The 19,982-nt window shown below is 37.7% G+C and overlaps 3 protein-coding genes across 4 annotated transcripts; 1 reads left to right on the plus strand and 2 right to left on the minus strand.

Moving 5' to 3' along the window:
* The first annotated feature begins 932 nt into the window (after positions 1-932).
* LOC121798929 (serine/threonine-protein phosphatase PP1 isozyme 9) lies at positions 933-3,700 on the plus strand. Its single transcript, XM_042198198.1, has 4 exons — positions 933-1,321; positions 2,330-2,889; positions 3,024-3,203; positions 3,301-3,700. The coding sequence occupies exons 1-4, from the start codon at positions 1,132-1,134 to the stop codon at positions 3,325-3,327; spliced, it is 957 nt and encodes a 318-aa protein (XP_042054132.1). The 5' UTR covers positions 933-1,131; the 3' UTR covers positions 3,328-3,700.
* A 198-nt stretch (positions 3,701-3,898) lies between these two features.
* On the minus strand, positions 3,899-5,565 carry LOC121800746 (bidirectional sugar transporter SWEET17-like). Its single transcript, XM_042200252.1, has 6 exons — positions 5,532-5,565; positions 5,378-5,414; positions 5,091-5,304; positions 4,818-4,979; positions 4,582-4,701; positions 3,899-4,179 (listed from the first exon to the last, which is right to left on the minus strand). Exons 1-6 carry the CDS (start codon positions 5,563-5,565, stop codon positions 4,057-4,059), a joined length of 690 nt encoding a protein of 229 aa, XP_042056186.1. The 3' UTR covers positions 3,899-4,056.
* A 6,439-nt stretch (positions 5,566-12,004) lies between these two features.
* On the minus strand, positions 12,005-14,474 carry LOC121797772 (bidirectional sugar transporter SWEET16-like). 2 transcript variants are annotated; one of them, XM_042196481.1, is made up of 6 exons: positions 14,308-14,474; positions 14,123-14,159; positions 13,666-13,876; positions 13,393-13,554; positions 12,595-12,714; positions 12,005-12,503 (listed from the first exon to the last, which is right to left on the minus strand). In XM_042196481.1, the coding sequence occupies exons 1-6, from the start codon at positions 14,339-14,341 to the stop codon at positions 12,222-12,224; spliced, it is 846 nt and encodes a 281-aa protein (XP_042052415.1). In that variant the 5' UTR covers positions 14,342-14,474; the 3' UTR covers positions 12,005-12,221. The 2 variants fall into 2 exon arrangements, with proteins under 2 accessions (XP_042052415.1, XP_042052416.1); XM_042196482.1 differs by having other exon boundaries at positions 14,344-14,458.
* Between the last annotated feature and the right edge of the window lie 5,508 nt (positions 14,475-19,982).

The raw sequence follows: 19,982 nt of genomic DNA on the forward strand, positions 1-19,982 counted from the left end.
TCTTTTCCACACATTTTTCTGAACATTTCTTAAAATCCGTGCAGTCAAGGAATGAGACTCCTAATGGCGAACGTATGTAGTATTAATTAAGAGATAGTACGTGATGAAATAAAGTAAGAGTGGTTATATTTTTAGTTTTTAGTCAAAATATAAATGAATTAACTTAATTGGTCCAAAATAAAATATATGATTTAACTTAATTGGGACATGAAATGTTTTATTGCTTGGTTATATTATACATAACATAATTTCATTGAAAACAAGAAGTAAACAATACTGCACATAATTGATATGAGATGATTCTCTATCTTCAGCTTCAAGACTGCATATCAAAGATTTCAGATTATATTATATGTATGTGCGAGTTGACTATCTCACGACTTTAAATATTTTCATGATCTATATAAAAAAAATTCTTAAATCTATGAATTAACAACTGAAATTATTTAGGAGTGTTAAAATATGTAAACATTCTGAATCAATCTTTGAACTTCGAATCTTAAATCAATACTCTCCGTCCATTAATAAAGATTTTGTTTTTTCATTTTCATCCATCCAACAATGAAGGACTCATTTATGTTATACTACTCTTCTTTCTTTTTGGTGATAGATCTCACATTTTACTAATTTTATTTAACTTATCATATCAAATATGGAGTTATAGTGTAGGTAGAGGAGGGAGTAAATATTTTTCTGATACATATATCCATAAATACCAGCTCGTTGAAGGGTAGTTCAGGTAAAAAAACATTACGAAATCTTCACAGTAATGTTGATGGTTGATCAGATCAAATTACCGTATATAAAATATTGTGATGGGAAATTAAAATCGAGCAATAAAAGAAGTAATAAAAATTAGAGGCAAAGTAATCCGTAACGAGAAGAGCACGCATTGAAGGACAAAAGACCATTACTTCATTGTATCTTCAAACACAAGTTTAAAAACAAAGAATAAAACAAAAACAGAGAAAGGTAGCCATTACTTTTCTTCGTGATCGTGATCGTATTCGTCATTTATCATTTGCCTTTGTTTTATCCAAGGACTCTAATCCAATATTCTTAGCGCCAAACACACGACCAGATGAAAATTCTGTTTGTTTTAGTGCAATTTGATTGAATTGTAGAAACGAAATGATGACGATGGAGGGAATGATGGATACAGCGGTGCTGGATGATATAATCAGGCGTCTATTGGAAGGGAAAGGAGGGAAACAGGTGAAGCTTTCGGAGGTTGAAATTCGCCAGCTCTGCGTCAACGCCCGCCAAATCTTCCTCTCTCACCCCAATCTCGTCCCTGTCCACGCCCCTATCAGGATCTGCGGTCTCTCCCCCCCTCTCTCTCACTATTGGATATGGTTGTTATCTATTTGGCGTTGAGATTTGATAATTTTGGATAATTGGTACAATTGTTTGGTGAATTGTGATTATGTGGTGTCGATCTGATCACGTTTAATCAAGGTGTTTGGTATAATGAGATTTATCTTCCTCTTTGATTGCTTCTCCCCAAAACAATATGCTCAATTGGCAACGAATTAAAAAGAGGTTATATCAGATAGTTGCATTTGTGATCAGAAGTTCTCATCTTTGTAGTGTATGTCTGGTTTACATCGTCTCTAGAAGTTCAAATCTTTTGGTGTTACTGAGATTAGATTTCAAATGAGGGAAAATGGTTGATTTTTCCATCACTTAATACTGCTTTGTAATGTTGGATATACAAATGTATTTATGCTTCTGAAGCTTCCTAATATGTTGATGCATTCATTCATTGTAACCATAGTCTTCATTGCTGAGCTCCTCAGTTCTCGCACAATCGTAAAATCTTTCCATAAAGAACATCGTTGCATCTAAAAAAATTTTAGTTGTATTCGTTTACCGTCCTATGCCACCCTAATTCTAATATTTTGCAAACGAATTACGCAAAGGTATAGTACAGGTGGTTTCCTTTCTCTTTTCACTGTCTAATTGATGTGTTTATACATTTAGATATATTCTTCCGGCTCTACATTAGTTGTATCTATTTATGCATCAAATTGTATCTATTTATGCATCAAATGAAAGTAAAGATGCAATTGTGAAGATGAGGGCATGAAGAATGTGTCTTTCCATCACCATAAATTGCATCATGCATTTCCTTCAATATGAGCATTTCTTTTATGAGGTACAACGGAGAACTGATACAGTGAGACAAAATGTGTAGGTAGCAACTAATTTCAAGTCACTAAGTAAAATAGTAGGCTCAAAACATTGAACTTCAATTTTTTTTTATTTCTGTCCATCTGGTGTCATTTTTATATCTTTTGTGGCCTTAGCGGAGACACTATTTTTACAGGTGACATACACGGTCAGTATCAAGACCTTTTGAGGCTCTTGGAATATGGTGGATATCCCCCATCTGCAACTTACCTCTTTCTCGGAGATTATGTTGATAGAGGCAAGCAGAGTTTGGAAACAATATGCTTATTATTGGCTTACAAAGTAAGGTATCCCAGTAAAGTTTTCCTCTTGAGGGGAAACCATGAGGATGCGAAGATCAACCGTGTTTATGGATTTTATGATGAATGCAAGAGGAGGTTCAATGTACGTCTTTGGAAGATATTCACCGACTGCTTTAATTGTTTGCCCGTTGCTGCACTCATAGATGAAAAGATACTCTGCATGCACGGTGGACTTTCTCCAGAGCTCAAAAATTTGGACCAGATCAGAGAGCTTTCGAGGCCAACTGAGATTCCCGATAGTGGTCTATTATGTGATTTGCTTTGGTCCGATCCTGATGCCAAGATTGATGGCTGGGCTGATAGTGATAGAGGCGTTTCTTGTACTTTTGGGGCTGGTGCAGTTGCCGAGTTTTTGGATAACAATGAGTTGGATCTCATTTGCAGGGGTCATCAGGTATATACGCTTCTCCTTGCCATGTTTCATCTTGTTTTTCCTTCTTCTGCTTTCTGGTTCATAGATAAATCACAATTTTAGTGTTTCGTGTCTTGTTTTTATGTCGTAAATTGTAATGATTTGATATTTTGAAGGTGGTGGAGGATGGATATGAATTCTTTGCCCAAAGAAGACTTGTGACTATATTTTCCGCCCCAAACTATGGCGGAGAGTTTGACAATGCCGGCGCCCTTTTAAACGTAGATGAATCGCTAATATGTTCGTTTGAGATACTAAAACCTGCACCAAGCAATTCAAAAGTTCCTCTAAAGAAGGTACGGTCATTCTCCATTCATAAGCTGAAAATTTGATTGCCTTATGACATCTCTGACTTATCATGTATTCCCTTTTCTTTACATTATGCTTTGACAGCCTCCCAAACTTGGAGGCAGCATGTAGACCAGAAACCGTAGATGAACGATTGTCACAGGGAGTAGGATGAGGAGAAGCCTGCTTTTCTCTCTCTGTTTCGTACATATATAGCGTCAGCGTTGAAGAAACTACATGTAAATTGGGATAGAAGGAAGGTGCTGATGTTAGATGGTTGAAGAGAAACTTATTACTATATACAGTGTTGCATTTGGGTAAAGCTAATATATATTTGGTGTTGAGAAACTTGAAACGCAGTGAATTGTGTTTGTGTATCCATTTCTGACTCATTGTACTTTATTTTTCTCCATAGTCCCCACTCATCATCTATGCATCTACTTAGAATGTAATTGCAAGAATTATTTCATCTTCGATGATTATATGATACCTTAATTTGCAGGAATTATTTCTCTCTCTCTCTCACACACACACACACATTCTTGCTTTTGTAGATGCTTTCTTTAATAAACTGATTGAAATGCAGATTATATGTATTGTGTTACAGTAAAACACAGTGAGTTCTCCTTGTCCTTGGTGAGGAGTGAAGTTTTAATAGTAGTAAATTCAACTCAACTGAAGTAAGAGATGAGATGCATAAGATAAGAGCAGGGTGTCTCATTTTTCTCATTAAGATCTAATCTTCTTTAATCCAAAAAGAAGATGCGGAACAAAAAACAGCCACTTACATTTCACACAAGTCATCAATTTCTTTCAATAACAAAAAAATAAAATAGCAGCAGAAAATTTGAATTAATAATTTTACTCATCAGAAACAGGTAGCAGTGGATCTGTGTGGTGAGAATGCTTTGATGGTTGAGTGTTATAAATAGCGTAGAGCGCCAACTGAATTATTCCCAGCAATAATCCAATCGCATTTGGCACCTGTCACTTCCATTGTTATTCAACTATGCAAAAATAATCATAATATTATCTCTCTAATTTTAATTATTATCACTAAACCTACACCTCAAATGTTTAAGGGGATTTCAGTTTTAAAGCTTACGACTTTATCTTCGATTAAATTCAATATACACATTTATACATATGGATAATACAATTAACAATAGAAAGGATGACAATCACATACACGGTAGTTGTACTTTTTCTAAAATTAAGTAATAAGGTAAGGTTTGTTGATTTAATTAATACGACACTTATGATATAACTAAAATATTGTTAAATATATGTTCCACTTCCACCTAACCTAGGAGAAAATATAAAAGTTTAGTTGGATTTATACTACAAGTGCATATATGTAATAAAGAGGTACTATTTAGTAGTTACCCCAAGGAACCAGTCCTGCGCTAGCACTGCATACAAAGTCCAAACCCCTCCATTCAAGAAGAGGAAAAATGTTAGAAGGAAAGGCATGTACTCCACACTCTTTGTTGTCATCACCCTTTTCTGCACACAAACACTTTTCATTTTTCATTCATTTTTGTAACACAAAACTCTACACTAGATAGTAATCAAATTAGTGAAGTTTCATCCATGATTAAGAACGAAAGAAAAATGGTTACCATGGCTGCAAGAGGAGAAGCATACATAACAATATTGAGGGCTGAGGAGATGAAGCCAATTGCATCAATCCTGGCATCCCCTTGCAAAGCCAAATATGTGGCTAATACAGCTACAACAAAAAATCCCACATCTATCACTCCAAATAGTATTGCTGTCTTAGCCTGCATAAATATATATATATATATCATAGGTAATAAATTATACACTTATTGAATGCATCAATAATTAATGAAAATTTGAAAATGAGGTTAGTAATAGTAGATATATAGTACCTTTATGGATGGAAGAGAAGCAAAATAAAAGAACAAAGCAACGTATATGAGCTCCACAACCACTCCGAAGCCATTGACCGTAGCTACCAGGTACGCGTCGGGTTTAATGATCCCGTAGTATGTCCATAGAGACGAATTCAGCAGCGTACAAATGTACGGAAGGCTCTCGAACTCCTCTGTCGTCTTGTGTTTCACAATCCGAGCAAACGTCTTCCTGCATAATTATTTTGTAATTATTTAATTAAATTCCCATTCATCAATATCTTCTTATGCTTATGCATACTTACACTGGAGATAGAAACACAAGAACTGAGATTATGTTCCCTGCAATTGCAAACAGTTTACCAAACTAATCATCATCACTTACTATTATCTTGTTTTCTTCACAAAAAAATTTAGTACTATAAAAAAATATTAGGTTGTGGTTGTGGTTGTGTATACCTATAACACCAACGAAGAAGATTAGAGCATCCATGTTAATTGCCGGAAAGATTTTGTTAGTGTTTGAGCTCATCAAGATCGGATTGAGCTGGTGGAAGAATCAAGTCAGGAAATAGCCGTTGGGAACCAAAACAGGAACTAGCCGTTGGAAACGGTTATAACCGTTTTTCGGCAAAGGAAGCTGTTCGGCAAAAGGAAGCTGTTCGGCAAAGGAAGCTGTTCGGCAAAGGAAGCTGTTCGGCGGTTTTCTTGATCGATACTTCTTAAGGGAGTTGCGATTCATTCCAGAACCAACAACAACAGAAATCAAAAGTGATAGAGAGAGAATTCAAGAGAGGAAGTGTTATCTTTCAGCTGTGCGTTTTTAGCTCTCGAAGCAAGAAGTTTTCGGGCGAGTTGAGGGTTTTCCATCTTGTAAATTCTTGAGAGTTTTGAGTGCTCTTATGTTTGTAATTTCTCGAGTGATCAATAAAGAAACACACCAGATTCTGCCCGTGGATGTAGGCTTACGCCGAACCACGTAATTCGCTTGTGTTCTTCCTTGCATGTTGTCATTTCATTAATTTGCATTTCGATCATCACAACCGTAGGTTCGTTCTTCACAACGTGGCGCCGTCTGTGGGAAATTCGTCCACTGAATTGATCGAGAAGGCATAAAGTTTTGGGAGTTCTTTCTTTGTTTTTTTTTTTTCCTCAAGAAGGCGCTCAACCTGTTTGAATAATGGCTGCAGCAAGGTTTGATGTTGAAAAGTTCACAGGCCGAAATGATTTTGGCCTATGGAGGCTGAAGATGAAAGCAATCTTGATGCAACAGGGTTTATGGGAAACCCTAAATGGTGGAGGCAGTAATGAGGAGGAGAAGCCCGAGCCTGATGAAAAGGAGAAGGCAAAGGCTCAAGACAGAGAGTACAAGGCATATAGTACCTTGATACTCAACCTCAATGACAGAGTCCTCAGAGAAGTTTCAAAGGAGGAGACAGCGGCTGGAGTTTGGTCCAAGTTGGAGTCATTATACATGGCCAAATCCTTGGCAAATCGGCTGCACCTGAAGCAGAAACTTCTCACTTTCAAGATTGCTGATGGAAAAGGTGTGTTGGAACAGCTCGAAGAATTTGGGAAATGCATCGATGATCTTGAGAACATTGATGAAGAGATTAAAGATGAGGACAAGGCTCTGATGTTGTTGAATTCCTTGCCACCAAGTTATGAGCATTTCAAGGATGCTATACTTCTTGGTAGAGAGTCCAAGATTGGATATGAAGAGGTGTACTCTGCTCTAAAGCTCAAGGAAATCCAGAAATCTAATCCAAAGTCCACTAAAATGGTGTCTGAGAGTCTGAGTGTTGCTGATCACAAGAAGAATGTGAAAAGAAAGTCACAGAAGAAGCCATGGAAAAACAAGACAGCTGACTGGAAAGAGACCAGATCATGCCATCACTGCAAGAAACCAGGCCACATAAAGAAGAATTGTTGGGTTTGGAAGAAGAAGCAGGCCGAGGAAGAGAATGGCAAGAACAATGCTGATATTGCAGAAGAGTTGGTGGTCCCGGAGGCTCTGTGTGTGACTGAGGACATGGAAGAACTTCCATGGATCATGGATTCTGGATGTAGCTTCCACATGTGTCCAACTAGAAGTCATTTTGAGGAAATCAAGAATGCAGCTGGATCAGTTTTGTTAGGAAATGACCAGATATGCAGAATCAGAGGAGTTGGGTCCATCAGGCTTAGACTTCATGATGGCTCCATCAGGTTACTCACTGGTGTGAGGTTTATTCCAGAGATTAAGAGGAATTTGATCTCTATTGGAGTGTTGGATGCAGCAGGATATAATTGCATATTATCTGATGGGATTATGAACATCGTCAAGAATGGTGATGTTGTTATGATGGCTGAGAGAAAGAGAAGCCTATACTATCTAAAGGCAAGTGTGGTTACTGGATCTGTGAATCTGGTGCAGGTATTAGACTTAAGAATGTGGCATCTCAGACTCGGACACTTGGGAGAAACTGGAATTAAAGAATTGGCCAAGAAGAAGCTGATTAAGCTGGAAAATCCCAATGAGCAGTTGGGTTTGTGTGAGCAATGTGTGCTCGGAAAGAGTAAGAAACTGCCCTATGGAAGAGGAATTCACAGCTCAAAGTCACCACTAGACTATGCCCACAGTGACTTGTGGGGCCCAGCTACACCAGCTTCATTGGGTGGAGGTAGATACTTTCTATCCATTATTGATGATTTTTCTAGAAAATTATGGGTGTTTATCTTGAAGGAAAAGTCAGAGACATTCATGAAATTCAAGGAGTGGTGTAGGGAAGTGGAGGTGGAGAAAGGGTGTTCTTTGAAGTGTTTAAGAACTGATAATGGGCTGGAATTTCTGAGTGGGGAGTTTGATTCTTTCTGCAAGCAGAAAGGTATGAAGAGGCATAGGACATCTCCATCTAATCCCCAACAGAATGGAGTTGTTGAGCGCATGAATAGAACCATCCTAGAGCGAGTTAGATGTATGCTCTTTGGCTCTGGAATGGCTAAGAGATTCTGGGGTGAGGCTGTGAGTATGGCAGCAGTTCTCATCAATAGAAGTCCTTCTTCAGCTATAGCTTTTGACACTCCTGATCAGAGATGGTATGGAAAGGCCATGGATTATTCGAATATGAAGATTTTTGGTTGTATGGCTTATGCACACATCAGGCAAAGTAAGTTGGAGCCAAGGGCCTTGAGATGTGTGATGATTGGATACCAAAAGGGAGTGAAGGGCTACAGACTGTGGTGCATAGAGCCAGGAAATCAGAAAGTTATTATCTCTAGAGATGTGCAATTTGAAGAAAGTAGGATGCCATTTCTGGAAAAGGCTCAAGAGAGCCAGAGGCCATCTCATTCTGAGAAAGAACCAGAGCCTGAGAGGATGGTGGAGATGGGTGTTCCAGAACCTGAGGAGGCTGAGGAATCAGTTCAGGTGGAGGTTTCTGGAGCAGATAGAATTGCTGAGCCTGAACAGCAGATGGGAAATCATAGTGAACAAGAAGAAGCAGATGCTGATGTCTTGAACCCTGAAGAAGAGCAGCAGGATTTGGGTGACTATGTTCTAGCCAGAGATAGGGTCAGAAGAATCCCTAAACCATCTACAAGATACAGTGAAGAAGAATACTTGCTATATGCACTATGTGTTGCAGAAAACATAGAGTATGCAGAGCCTTCAAGCTTCAAGGAAGCTATGAGTTCTAAGGAGAGCAAGCAGTGGATGGAGGCTATGATAGATGAAATACAGTCCCTGATCAAGAACAAGACATGGGTGCTTGTGAAGAGACCTTCCACACAAAAACCAGTGAGTTGTAAGTGGATATACAAGAAAAAGTTGGAGGTTGGGAACAAGATTAGGTTCAAGGCTAGGCTTGTAGCTCGGGGGTTCACACAAGAGGAGGGAATAGACTATAATGAAGTATTTTCTCCAGTGGTAAAGCATGCCTCAATCAGAATTTTGCTAGCTATAGTTGCTCAAAGAAGTTGGTTTTTGGACCAACTTGATGTGAAGACAGCCTTTCTTCATGGAGAGCTTGAGGAAACTATATACATGAATCAGCCAGAGGGATTTGTGATACATGGGAGTGAAGATAAGGTTTGTCTACTAAAGAAAAGTCTATACGGTTTGAAGCAAGCAAGTAGACAATGGCATATCAAGTTTGATGAACATATGCAGAGTATGGGATTTATAAATTCCAGATATGATAGTTGTGTCTACTTCAAATCAAAGTCTGAGGGACCTGCTGTGTATTTGCTATTATATGTAGACGACATCTTGCTTGCTGGACCAGATAGACAGGAGCTAGATAGGGTGAAAGCCTTATTGAAAAAGGGATTTGAAATCAAGGATCTGGGGAGTGCTAGCAAGATTTTGGGAATGGATATATTCAGAAATGCAGATAAGAGGGTGTTGTGGTTGTCCCAAGAAGGCTACATTCAGAAAGTACTGCACAAATATCAGATTGACAAGAGTAGAGCAACCTCAGTTCCACTATCACAACAGACTAAGCTGTCCAAATCACAATGTCCCAGAAATCAGCAAGAAGAAAGAGAGATGAGCCAGATACCTTATTCCAACATAGTTGGGAGTGTGATGTATATGATGATATGCACAAGGCCTGATATTTCTCATGCGGTAAGCGTGGTGAGCAGATACATGTCCTGTCCGGGAAGAGAGCACTGGTTGGCTTTGAAAGGGATTCTCAAGTATCTCAAAGGAAGTAGTGATCTGGGAATAATGTTCAAATCAGAGAATGAAGGAGATAAGGATAGCATTATTGGGTTTTGCGATTCAGATTATGCAGCTAACCTTGATAATAGGCGCTCACAATCTGGGTACATATTTACCTTGTTCGGCTCCGCGGTGAGCTGGAAGTCTAATCTCCAATCCGTGGTGGCTCTATCGACGACGGAGGCAGAGTATATAGCTCTTGCTGAGGCAGTAAAGGAAAGCTTCTGGCTTAGGGGTATAGTTGGTGATTTTGGGGTGAAGCAAGAGAATGTTGTGATCAAGTGCGACAGCAATAGCGCGATTTGTCTCTCGAAACATCAGACATATCATGAACGCAGCAAACATATAGACGTGAGGCTGCATTTCATTCGAGATGAGGTTGAGAAGGGTGCGGTGAAGATTGAGAAGGTCAGCACCGAGCACAATGCGGCTGATGCACTTACTAAAGCCCTACCAAGATCCAAGTTCCGACATTGCTTGGATTTGGTTGGGGTGGTCCGAAATTTGTAAGTATGGGAAGGAAGGTGGAACTGGTGGTGATGGATCTTAGATTGCTCAAAGGTGGAGGATTTGTTAGTGTTTGAGCTCATCAAGATCGGATTGAGCTGGTGGAAGAATCAAGTCAGGAAATAGCCGTTGGGAACCAAAACAGGAACTAGCCGTTGGAAACGGTTATAACCGTTTTTCGGCAAAGGAAGCTGTTCGGCAAAAGGAAGCTGTTCGGCAAAAGGAAGCTGTTCGGCAAAGGAAGCTGTTCGGCAAAGGAAGCTGTTCGGCGGTTTTCTTGATCGATACTTCTTAAGGGAGTTGCGATTCATTCCAGAACCAACAACAACAGAAATCAAAAGTGATAGAGAGAGAATTCAAGAGAGGAAGTGTTATCTTTCAGCTGTGCGTTTTTAGCTCTCGAAACAAGAAGTTTTCGGGCGAGTTGAGGGTTTTCCATCTTGTAAATTCTTGAGAGTTTTGAGTGCTCTTATGTTTGTAATTTCTCGAGTGATCAATAAAGAAACACACCAGATTCTGCCCGTGGATGTAGGCTTACGCCGAACCACGTAATTCGCTTGTGTTCTTCCTTGCATGTTGTCATTTCATTAATTTGCATTTCGATCATCACAACCGTAGGTTCGTTCTTCACAGATTTTGATCTTTGCAAAATAGAGAAGCAAAATATAAAGGGAGCTAAGTCTATCTTAACTTGATTTTTCTATTTTTTTTATAATTGGATGAGAGATGATGATGTTCACGTTCATATAGAGACCTTTTCATCACAAACGCCTGTGCTGTGATTCACGTGGAGAATATATTAATGAAAATATTTAATGATCTCATTTTGGTTGAGTAACAAAGAAAAGACAACCAAAATTTAAAATTATTAGACAATTGACTGCAATTTGAATTCACTTAAAAAATTGGTGATAATGTATGTTCTTAACTTTTTATTAATATATTTAATGGACATCTCAAGGAGACCAATGTTTATATATCTTGTCAAAATTTTAGTTACCAAGTTCGATCGGTAATTTTCTTAGGAAAAAAAAATATTATATATGCATGTTGCTCCAATATCTTGGTGTTAAAGTCAGAACGTTTCCTCCTCATATGATTAAAAGTATTAAAAATAGGAGCTTGCCAGGTCTCATGGTGTATAGTTTATATACATTGTTCAGTCCACATATATAAGTTACATATATAATTGTTGAAAAAAAATATGGATAGTTGGATAGGAAGAAAAGACCTTTAACTATATTTTTATTGAATACAAAAGATATGGCAATCAATGTGTCCCCATCTTAATCTCATTTAGTAGTACTAAAAAATGATCATATATGCGCACTTCCTTTCAAATTTCAGAAATAATTATAGAAAACAATATTAGGTGATAGAGTTTGCACCTATTGATTAATACAATAATATGTAGGGTTAGTATTTTCAACTAGGTGCGACAATGTTTATTAAAAGTGGGTCTAATATATTGTGTTAGCTTAGCTGCGACTAGCTGGTTTATCGTTTTCAGTTGGCCCTCTCTTGTTTATTTTATTTTTATATTTTTGATTCATTCTCAAAACCAAAAAATTGTATGCTATTTTAAAGTTTCCACAAGCATAATTGCGTAATTAGAGTTGAAACATATTCCATAGGAGTGATGTAAACTCATTAATAAGAAAAGAGATCCATTTCGATGCATCATCCAAATTAAATCATAATTATGAGTAGTAAATTTTACTTAGAGAATAAATAATTAATAATTGGGAATTGATGAATTCTAATTGAGATGGATAAATAATACATTGTGCATCATCGTCATGTATGTAAGGATTTTCCATAACAAAAGATGCCTGCATCCCAAATAAATAAAGCAAGCATTATTACTAAAAACCATACCATTATTATAGTAATATGCTTATCTATACAAAAGAGTTGGGCTTTGAATATGAGTGGATTTAAAGCCCAATATTTGATCGTGTAGCTGTTTCAATATCCCTCTGAGTGAATTTCTCCAATTCCAATGGGCCCAAAGAAGGTGTTTTCATAACATTTTGGGTGATGGGATTTTTCGTCTTCTCGTCCAAATCTTGCAATTGAAGCCCATCTTTTACGAGATGGGCCGATCCTTCCTTTTCTTTCCTCTCATCTTCCGATTCTACGGGTCTCGATTTATTCTTGTACATCACGTATAGAATTAATTGGAGCGAGCCCAATACGAATCCAATTCCGTTTGGCACCTTTAATTGACATCAAAATTAAATATGAATTAGTAAAATTGGATTTCTGAATGACGAAAAATAAAAAAAAGTTTGGTTTTGAAAAGCTTACTCCAATGTAGTAATCTTTAACGAGTAGGGCGTATGTGGACCACACGCCTCCGTTGAGAAATTGGAAGAACGAAAGGAAGAAAGGCATATACTTCACACTCTTCGTCTTAATCACTGTCCTCTGAGTTAAAAAAAAAATCATTAATCATGAGTTAGTAAATTTCAGACCAAGTTTTGAACTCTAAACACAGCCTTAATTTTAGCTCATCATCAACCTAACATATTAAAACCCTCAAACTCGGCCCAATTCGGTAATTGGACTTCACAATCCTTAAGTTTGAACACCCAAATCCATACCATAAAAAAAGTACTCCTTTCTGTTCCATTTTCTTTCTTTTTTGTTCGTCCGCCAATAAATGTTGTATTTCACTTTTATTATATTTTGCAAGAGGAACTTACATTCCATTAACTCACTCTACTCACATTTTATTGCTCCCTCCGTTTTTTAAAAATAGCAACTATTTCCATTTTCGGTTGTTCCTTAAAAATAAAAACTTTAGAATCTTTCTATTTTAGGACATGGGTCCCACAATCCACTAACTATACTTTCGCTACTCTTTCTCTTACTTTACTCATTTTTCTCTTCATCTCTCTTACTTTACCAATTTTTCCCACTTACTTTACCAATTGTCCATTAAAACCAGTGCATTTTCAAATGTTTCTATTTTTTGAATACGGAGGGAGTATAAAATTAATATATAAAGGTTTAACCCACATTCCATTGACTTTTGCTGCTACTTTCTTTTGTAAAGTTAAACAATTTCTTAAAATTCGAGAAAACGAGAATGAAGATAGGTACCATGGCGGAGAGAGGTGCAACATACATCCCAATAGTGAGTCCAGCACATAATAGTCCAACCAATGTGATCCGAGTTTCTCCTTTCAAAGCTAATAGGGTTATAATTATCACAATTCCAAGAAATGCAACATTCACTGCTGCTACCAACTTCACCGATTTTATCTATCATTAAAAAAACAACATGAATTACTACTATATATGTATATGTATATGTATATAATCCCCAATTAATCAAGAGTTACTATTTTAGAAGGAAAAAAACTATGTAATGACCTTGATGTTGTGGGGGGCGTATATGAGGAAGATGATGACGTAGACGACGTGCAAAGCAGCTCCTGCTCCGTTCACCGTCATAACGAGCAAACCTCCGGGCTTAAGGAGTCCGTAAAATGTCCACAAACTTGTACTCAGCAAGGTGGTTATGTAAGGAAGTCCCTTGTAATCCTCTGTTGATTTCTTTTTCACTACCTGCTTGAATGTTTTTCTATACAATAACAAAACCCTAATCATTTATATATGTCATCACATAATGCTACTAATCATAACAAAAAGTGACACCTTTTTTTGTTGGATTTTGGCTAAGAAATGGGTGGCTACAACACAAATACAGTACTCATGTACAATTGATTTCTCTCCCTCTCTCTCCCTCTCCATGTCCCCACATATATACCTATTAATTAAAAATATGCCTTTAAATATTAATCTTAATTAAAGGAAGAAAGAAACTTACATCGGAGAGGTAAACATAAGTATAGAAATCACATTTCCTGCCCCATCAGAAAAAAAAAGAGTGGTTAATTAGTTTATAACTGAAACCAAAATTTTGATATAATCATGCATATTCTAGTTGAGTAGCATGTCATGTTGGTGCAAAAGGAAATTAGTTATAAATTGCAAACAATACATAGTAATTACCAATGATCCCAATAATGAAGCTTAAGCTAGCCATACCCAATCAACTATATTGTAATGATTAGAACAAAACTTGTGGAGTTGAAGGAGCACAAGAAAATGTTTCTTTTTCTTGTATGTATATATTCTATTATATAGAGAGAGGGGTAAGGCTCGAATATATGTATATGAAGAAGGGTTTTGATATAGATGAATGTATAGTAGGGTTTAGAAGATCATATATATTGTGCAATAGGATGTTGCCACGCGTGCCCAACTTTTTTTCAATGTACATCAAATTCTGTTTCAATGAAACAGATTTTGTGGCCACGAAACACGTGTCGCATTTTGGGGGCATCACCTGTTCTTTTCTACTCCTCATTCATGCATGTCGCATAAACCACTTTCCATTTGCCCTCCTTTTTTCATGTAAGAAATGGTTCTCTGTTTCGTTTGCATAATTGTGCGTCTTAATAATTAAGACCATTCGCAACGCTATCACTTATCCGTCCCTTAAATTACTATTCATAGGTCCCACTATACTTTTTTACTTCATCTCTTAACTAAGGGATGGAACCTACAACCCTCCGTCCCTTAAATTACTATTCATTCAATTTCATTTTTTATTTTTATTTTCAAGCAAATTCAATTAAAAAAACACACTTCATTAAAAATAAAATAAAATTACAACATAAAATAAAAATACAACTTAAAATTCAAAAAAATAAAAAAAAACACTTAATTAAAATCCTAAAATATAAAAATGACATAATTTAAAATACAATTTTAAATAAAATTAAAAAAAAACTACTCCGCCGGCGAATCATCCCCTGAAGGCGGTGGAGGTGCACTGAAGCCATGAGGAGGCGGAATGCCAAGTTGTGCTGCCATAAACGCAATTTCGTTAAGATAGACTTGGTATTGGGGAGGCGTCATGCGGGAAGTTTCCGCCATTGTGGCGGTCATGTGCATGGACATAAGGGAGTTCGAGGGTCCCCCCGAGCCCGAGCCCGCCTGGCTTGATTCGGCTTGGCCCCTCCTCCCGCTAGCCGCCTTCGCCTCATTTCTCCCTTGCGACCGACGGCGCCCATGGAAGGACCCCCCGGCATCGTCTGTCGGGGCCTCAACCTCCTGCGAGGCAAACTCTTGTGGGGCGCTGCCTGAACCGTCCTCACTAGACGAGTATTGGCCACCCGCCGTGTGCTTCATGCGCTTCGAGGTCGAGCCCGAGTTGGACCGGACATCGCCGGCCCACCTTTCCTCGTCTTTGACGACCTCCCAAACATCGACATATTTGAATTGTTTGCCGGTGTCGTCGAAGTAGACTCGCAAAGCCGACCTCAGAATGTCGGCTCCAGTGGCTCCGATTTGGTAATGAGCCGCTTCATTTTTGTGGATGACGCAGAATCTTTTGACCTCTCTGTCGACTCGGTCAAAGTGAGCGTGGAGCATCTTATATGTGCGGCGGCGGGATCCCTTCGGCTTAATCTCGTGGTAGACCTCGGTGACCTTTTCCTAGAAGCACTTCCGGGGTTATTGATTCCCGACTATGGGATTGTACGAGACGCTGGTCCAGGCGTTGTACACCGCCAGTGTTTCTCTGGGGCCGAACGGATGCCGGCCTAGATCCTCCTCCTCCTCCTCGTCCGCCTCCGCCTCCGCCCTGGAGCTTCCACCTCCTCGGCCTCCTCCCCCGCCTCGGCCTTCTTCCGGAGTGGGATCAACGGAATAATCCTCCCGAATCAGGGATAATCCCTGCGAATACCTCGGGCGGAGGGACGAGCGTATGCATCCACATCAAAATGGGGTGGTTGGTACCCCCCGGCCTCGACGAACCTTGTGTGCTCGGCGTCGACGAACCGGAACCACCACCGAGGACATTGTACATGCCCCCCAGTTGCCGAATGCGTTGATGTCGAACCCGCCGGAGCCGCCACCGCCAGAGTTTCCGTCGCCGGACATTTTGTGATAAGAGGTTAGATGAAAATTGGAGAGGAAATGGAGATGATTTGGGAAGAATAGATGTGTATTTGTGTGTGAAATGTGGATGAATTAGGAGTATTTATAGTGTAAAAAACTAAATAAAAAAATAAAAAATTGAAAAAACGGTAATATTACCGTTTTTCATTTTTAAATTTTTTTTAATTCGAATTTTTTTAAAAAAAATGAATTATTGCGTCAAAGTGACGATGCCCACTCGCAGGCCGGCGAGTGGGCGTCACACATGGCGCCGGAGCGCGCCACGTCGCCTCGGCGCGTGGCGAGACGTCTCGCCATTCGTCACGGCGGGACGGAACGCGGAACGGGCTGGGGACGAGACGGGGCGCTGCAACGCGTCACGCCGCTGTCTCGTCCCTTCGTGACGGAATACGGGCCACCCGCGTGACGCGTTGCGGGTGGCCTAATTAGGTTTCGGAGAATTTTTAATTTAATTCGATCACGCAATAAATAAAAGAATTTAATGTTGCACATGGGGAAACTCAAAATCATGACGAGAAGGTTTTTTTGTTTTGGCCCACTTGCTAAATTTAATTTCGCCTCGTCTTATATTTTTACATTGGATTCTAATTTCTACACACGTATCACTAAATTATTTATTATTATAACATATGATTTCAGTGGCATCTTTTTGTCCCACCACCTATATGAGATATGACCCATTTTTCTCAGTGTGGCTATAGAATCAAAATTGATGATGACAAACCACGTCAAAACCGTTACATACCCTGAAACTAAATTTTATAAACTAGCGTTCGATTCGTTAGAAAAAAATAATAATAATTATAAGATATACTAGGAGATAAGTAAGACTTGTCTAGAATTAGATTAATAATAGGAGTAAATATAAGGTGATTAATCATAATTACAAGTTACCATCTAATATAGACATTTATGAAGGCAGACCAAGATATATGGTTGTAGATTGAGCTTTTTAGAAAATACACAAAATATAAGATCAGGCATAACCTTTAATCAATCACAAGTAATCATGAACCGAACATGCCCTAATTAGTTAATATAAAACTCAAAATAAAATACTAAAAGTTGTGGTGTATTACACTTTTAACTACCCAACACATTAATTCCAACCATCACCACCATATAGGGTGGCCCAATTATATTGTAAACTTTATTTCAGTGGAGACTATTATTACTAGCTAGCTAGTTTATCATATGGAGTGTGATATTGTTCAAAGAAGATTTTTGCATCAAAATCTGAAACCAATTTGTTGATCTGTTTGTGTTGGAGCCTCGTGATATGATAATAACATCATTAGGTAAATGTCGGTACGAATTTTATATATGTGCTTTGATTCTTCTAAGTAGAAAAGTGTCATTTCAATAATGTAGGGGAGAAGTTGATCTCAAACTTTTGCAAACTGCAAACTGGAATATCAACTCAAAACGTAAAGAATCACACGTCTCTAAATGTTGAAAACATTCAAAGCAAGCTTCTCTATATTTAGAAAACATTCAAATTTTCTGTATTTGTATATTTATTTTTCATATTTATTTAATTTCTTTGTCGGCTTGCTGGTAATCCTTGGACTTTATTTGTGAAGTAATTTATGTGTTCATTAATTATTTTAAGCTCACACACACGTTGTATATAGGTCGATAGTATGTGTAATCAATGTAAACTAAATTTTGATGAATTAATTAAAATACTTATTATAGAAAAACAATTGAAAATAGAGTACACTGATATTACTAATTTGAATTAAAAGATTCTATGCGCATTATCTTGCAAGCTTTTTTAGGAAAAATGTTTGACCACGTGTTAGGAGGAAACTGTTACCAATATAAGCAATCTATGAATTAATAATTTTTTTTCCGTGATTTATTTATCAATAAAATTACACGTGAAGATTGATAGTACTATATCTCAATTAGCAAGTCTAAGCCACCCCCTTTGGGGAAATTGGTAAATAAAAGGAGTAGAAGTACATTTTTCAGTAAATTACCATATAATATAAACTACAGATACTCACAGTTTAAAGATGATGGTCAGACAATAGTAATATTAATACGATTATACGAAAATTCTTAAGAGTGAAGCCAAAATTCTTTGTTTGATAAAAGAGGTTTATATTTTAGCTTTCATGTAAGTAAATTTTATTTCGAATTTATATATAAAGATAGTTTTGGCAAATGGGCGGTACAGCATATGATTCAAACATATTATATTATATCATTTACAAACATTTGTATAATATTTGTGTATTTCTATTCATATACTCATAAGATTAGGTTTAGTTTAATGGAAAAATTACATTTTATCTTAGAAGTGAGAATGCAATATAAAATCATTCGTATTTGTAATGAAATTAAACGCACTAAAACGTTAAATTAAATGGAGTATAAATTTTTACCTAGTGAAATTCAAGTCTCTAGTCTTATTTATTTAGTAAGATAAGAAAATGCATCAACCATATATATTGGGAGTTGAACTACTAAAAATTAGTTTGGTTTTCACAATTGTTAAATATGTAAATCTTGCCTCATATCGATTTGGTGATGATCATATCTCTTGTATATAAGAGTGGATAACCCCTCTACATATGAGACTTTTTAAGAAGATGAGTGACTCATTTCCAATATAATATCAGAGTGGGTCCAAGTCGATGATGAATCTCTTTATCTATTATCTACCTCACGAGTGGAAGCCCAATGCTCATTCGACCAATGTTTATTCCAGCTCACACGGATGATAGTTCTCTTATATACTGGAGTATATCTCTTGTCTTGCCTATCCACGTGTACAATCTGATATTCATTCCGATCTTGTCTTGTCTATCCACGTGTAGAAATCTAATATTCATTCCGACCCACATGTACATGATCATGTTAAATATCTAAATCTTGTCGTAATCCTATGAAATCGTAAAATTATTTAACTACACAAACTACACGAGAGAGATAGGCAAATGACCGACATGTTTTATTGATACGTTTGGGACACATCACCATCTTTAAGGAAAAATTATAAAATGGAGTAGTGGTGGTTATAGTCTTAGCTTTTAAGGGAATTGAATTTTTCTATAATTAGAAATATGGAAGATTTGCGGTGGGGAGTGGTGTACTAGTCACTGTGGATTTCAGAGTGGAGCATCTTTTGCCAAACATTTGATGTTTTCCTAATCGATACATCATTATCTTTCAATTATTTTGGATAATACTTCCGAAAAATATATATTCGACAACAATTGTTGGTTTGTTAGTCGTTTTGTTAATTTATAAAGTAATAATAAAATAAAAAAGAAACGTAAAACTTCCAGTGTCAAAAGTTGAAACGTATTCCTTGATAGATCAAGGACATAAGTTTAAAAAGATAGAATCAATAGAAATGAGCCTTATTTTTGCTTTAATGAACGATAAATTTATAATTTCATAAATTAGGAAACGGTATTGTTTGATGTCTTCTTCTTCAAAAAAAATATTTTGGATAAATGACGACCGTAGTAACATTTACGGTTGATCTTAAGAACACCCACAATGGGGCGCCCGATGGCACGCCCGATTCGTGCCATCGTCCTCGGGCGCGCCCGATGGCTCCATTGTGGGTGCCCACACGATGGCACACACTACGCCCACGCCCTAAGCTTCGGGCGCAGAAGAAGCGCGGACGATGGCCTATCGTCCGCGCCATCGGGCACCATTGTGGGCTACGCGGACGATGACACGCGTTTTTTATTTTT

This window comes from Salvia splendens, chromosome 4 (genome assembly GCF_004379255.2).
Source record: "Salvia splendens isolate huo1 chromosome 4, SspV2, whole genome shotgun sequence".
NCBI classification, from domain to species: Eukaryota; Viridiplantae; Streptophyta; class Magnoliopsida; order Lamiales; family Lamiaceae; genus Salvia; species Salvia splendens.

Bases quoted from the DNA above. Each gene is read 5' to 3' on its own strand.
- LOC121798929 (XM_042198198.1), top strand. From the start codon at position 1,132: ATGATGACGATGGAGGGAATGATGGATACAGCGGTGCTGGATGATATA. The intron at 1,322-2,329 runs GTCTCTCCCCCC...CTATTTTTACAG, and splicing joins CGCCCCTATCAGGATCTGCG to GTGACATACACGGTCAGTAT. The intron at 3,204-3,300 runs GTACGGTCATTC...ATGCTTTGACAG, and splicing joins CAAAAGTTCCTCTAAAGAAG to CCTCCCAAACTTGGAGGCAG.
- LOC121800746 (XM_042200252.1), bottom strand. From the start codon at position 5,565: ATGGATGCTCTAATCTTCTTCGTTGGTGTTATAG. The intron at 5,415-5,531 runs GTATACACAACC...TTGCAATTGCAG, and splicing joins CTTCTTCGTTGGTGTTATAG to GGAACATAATCTCAGTTCTT. The intron at 4,180-4,581 runs GTAACTACTAAA...TGGAAGTGACAG, and splicing joins CGCAGGACTGGTTCCTTGGG to GTGCCAAATGCGATTGGATT.
- LOC121797772 (XM_042196481.1), bottom strand. From the start codon at position 14,341: ATGGCTAGCTTAAGCTTCATTATTGGGATCATTG. The intron at 13,877-14,122 runs GTAAGTTTCTTT...GTTATTGTATAG, and splicing joins CTTATGTTTACCTCTCCGAT to AAAAACATTCAAGCAGGTAG. The intron at 12,504-12,594 runs GTAAGCTTTTCA...TGTCAATTAAAG, and splicing joins TTAAAGATTACTACATTGGA to GTGCCAAACGGAATTGGATT.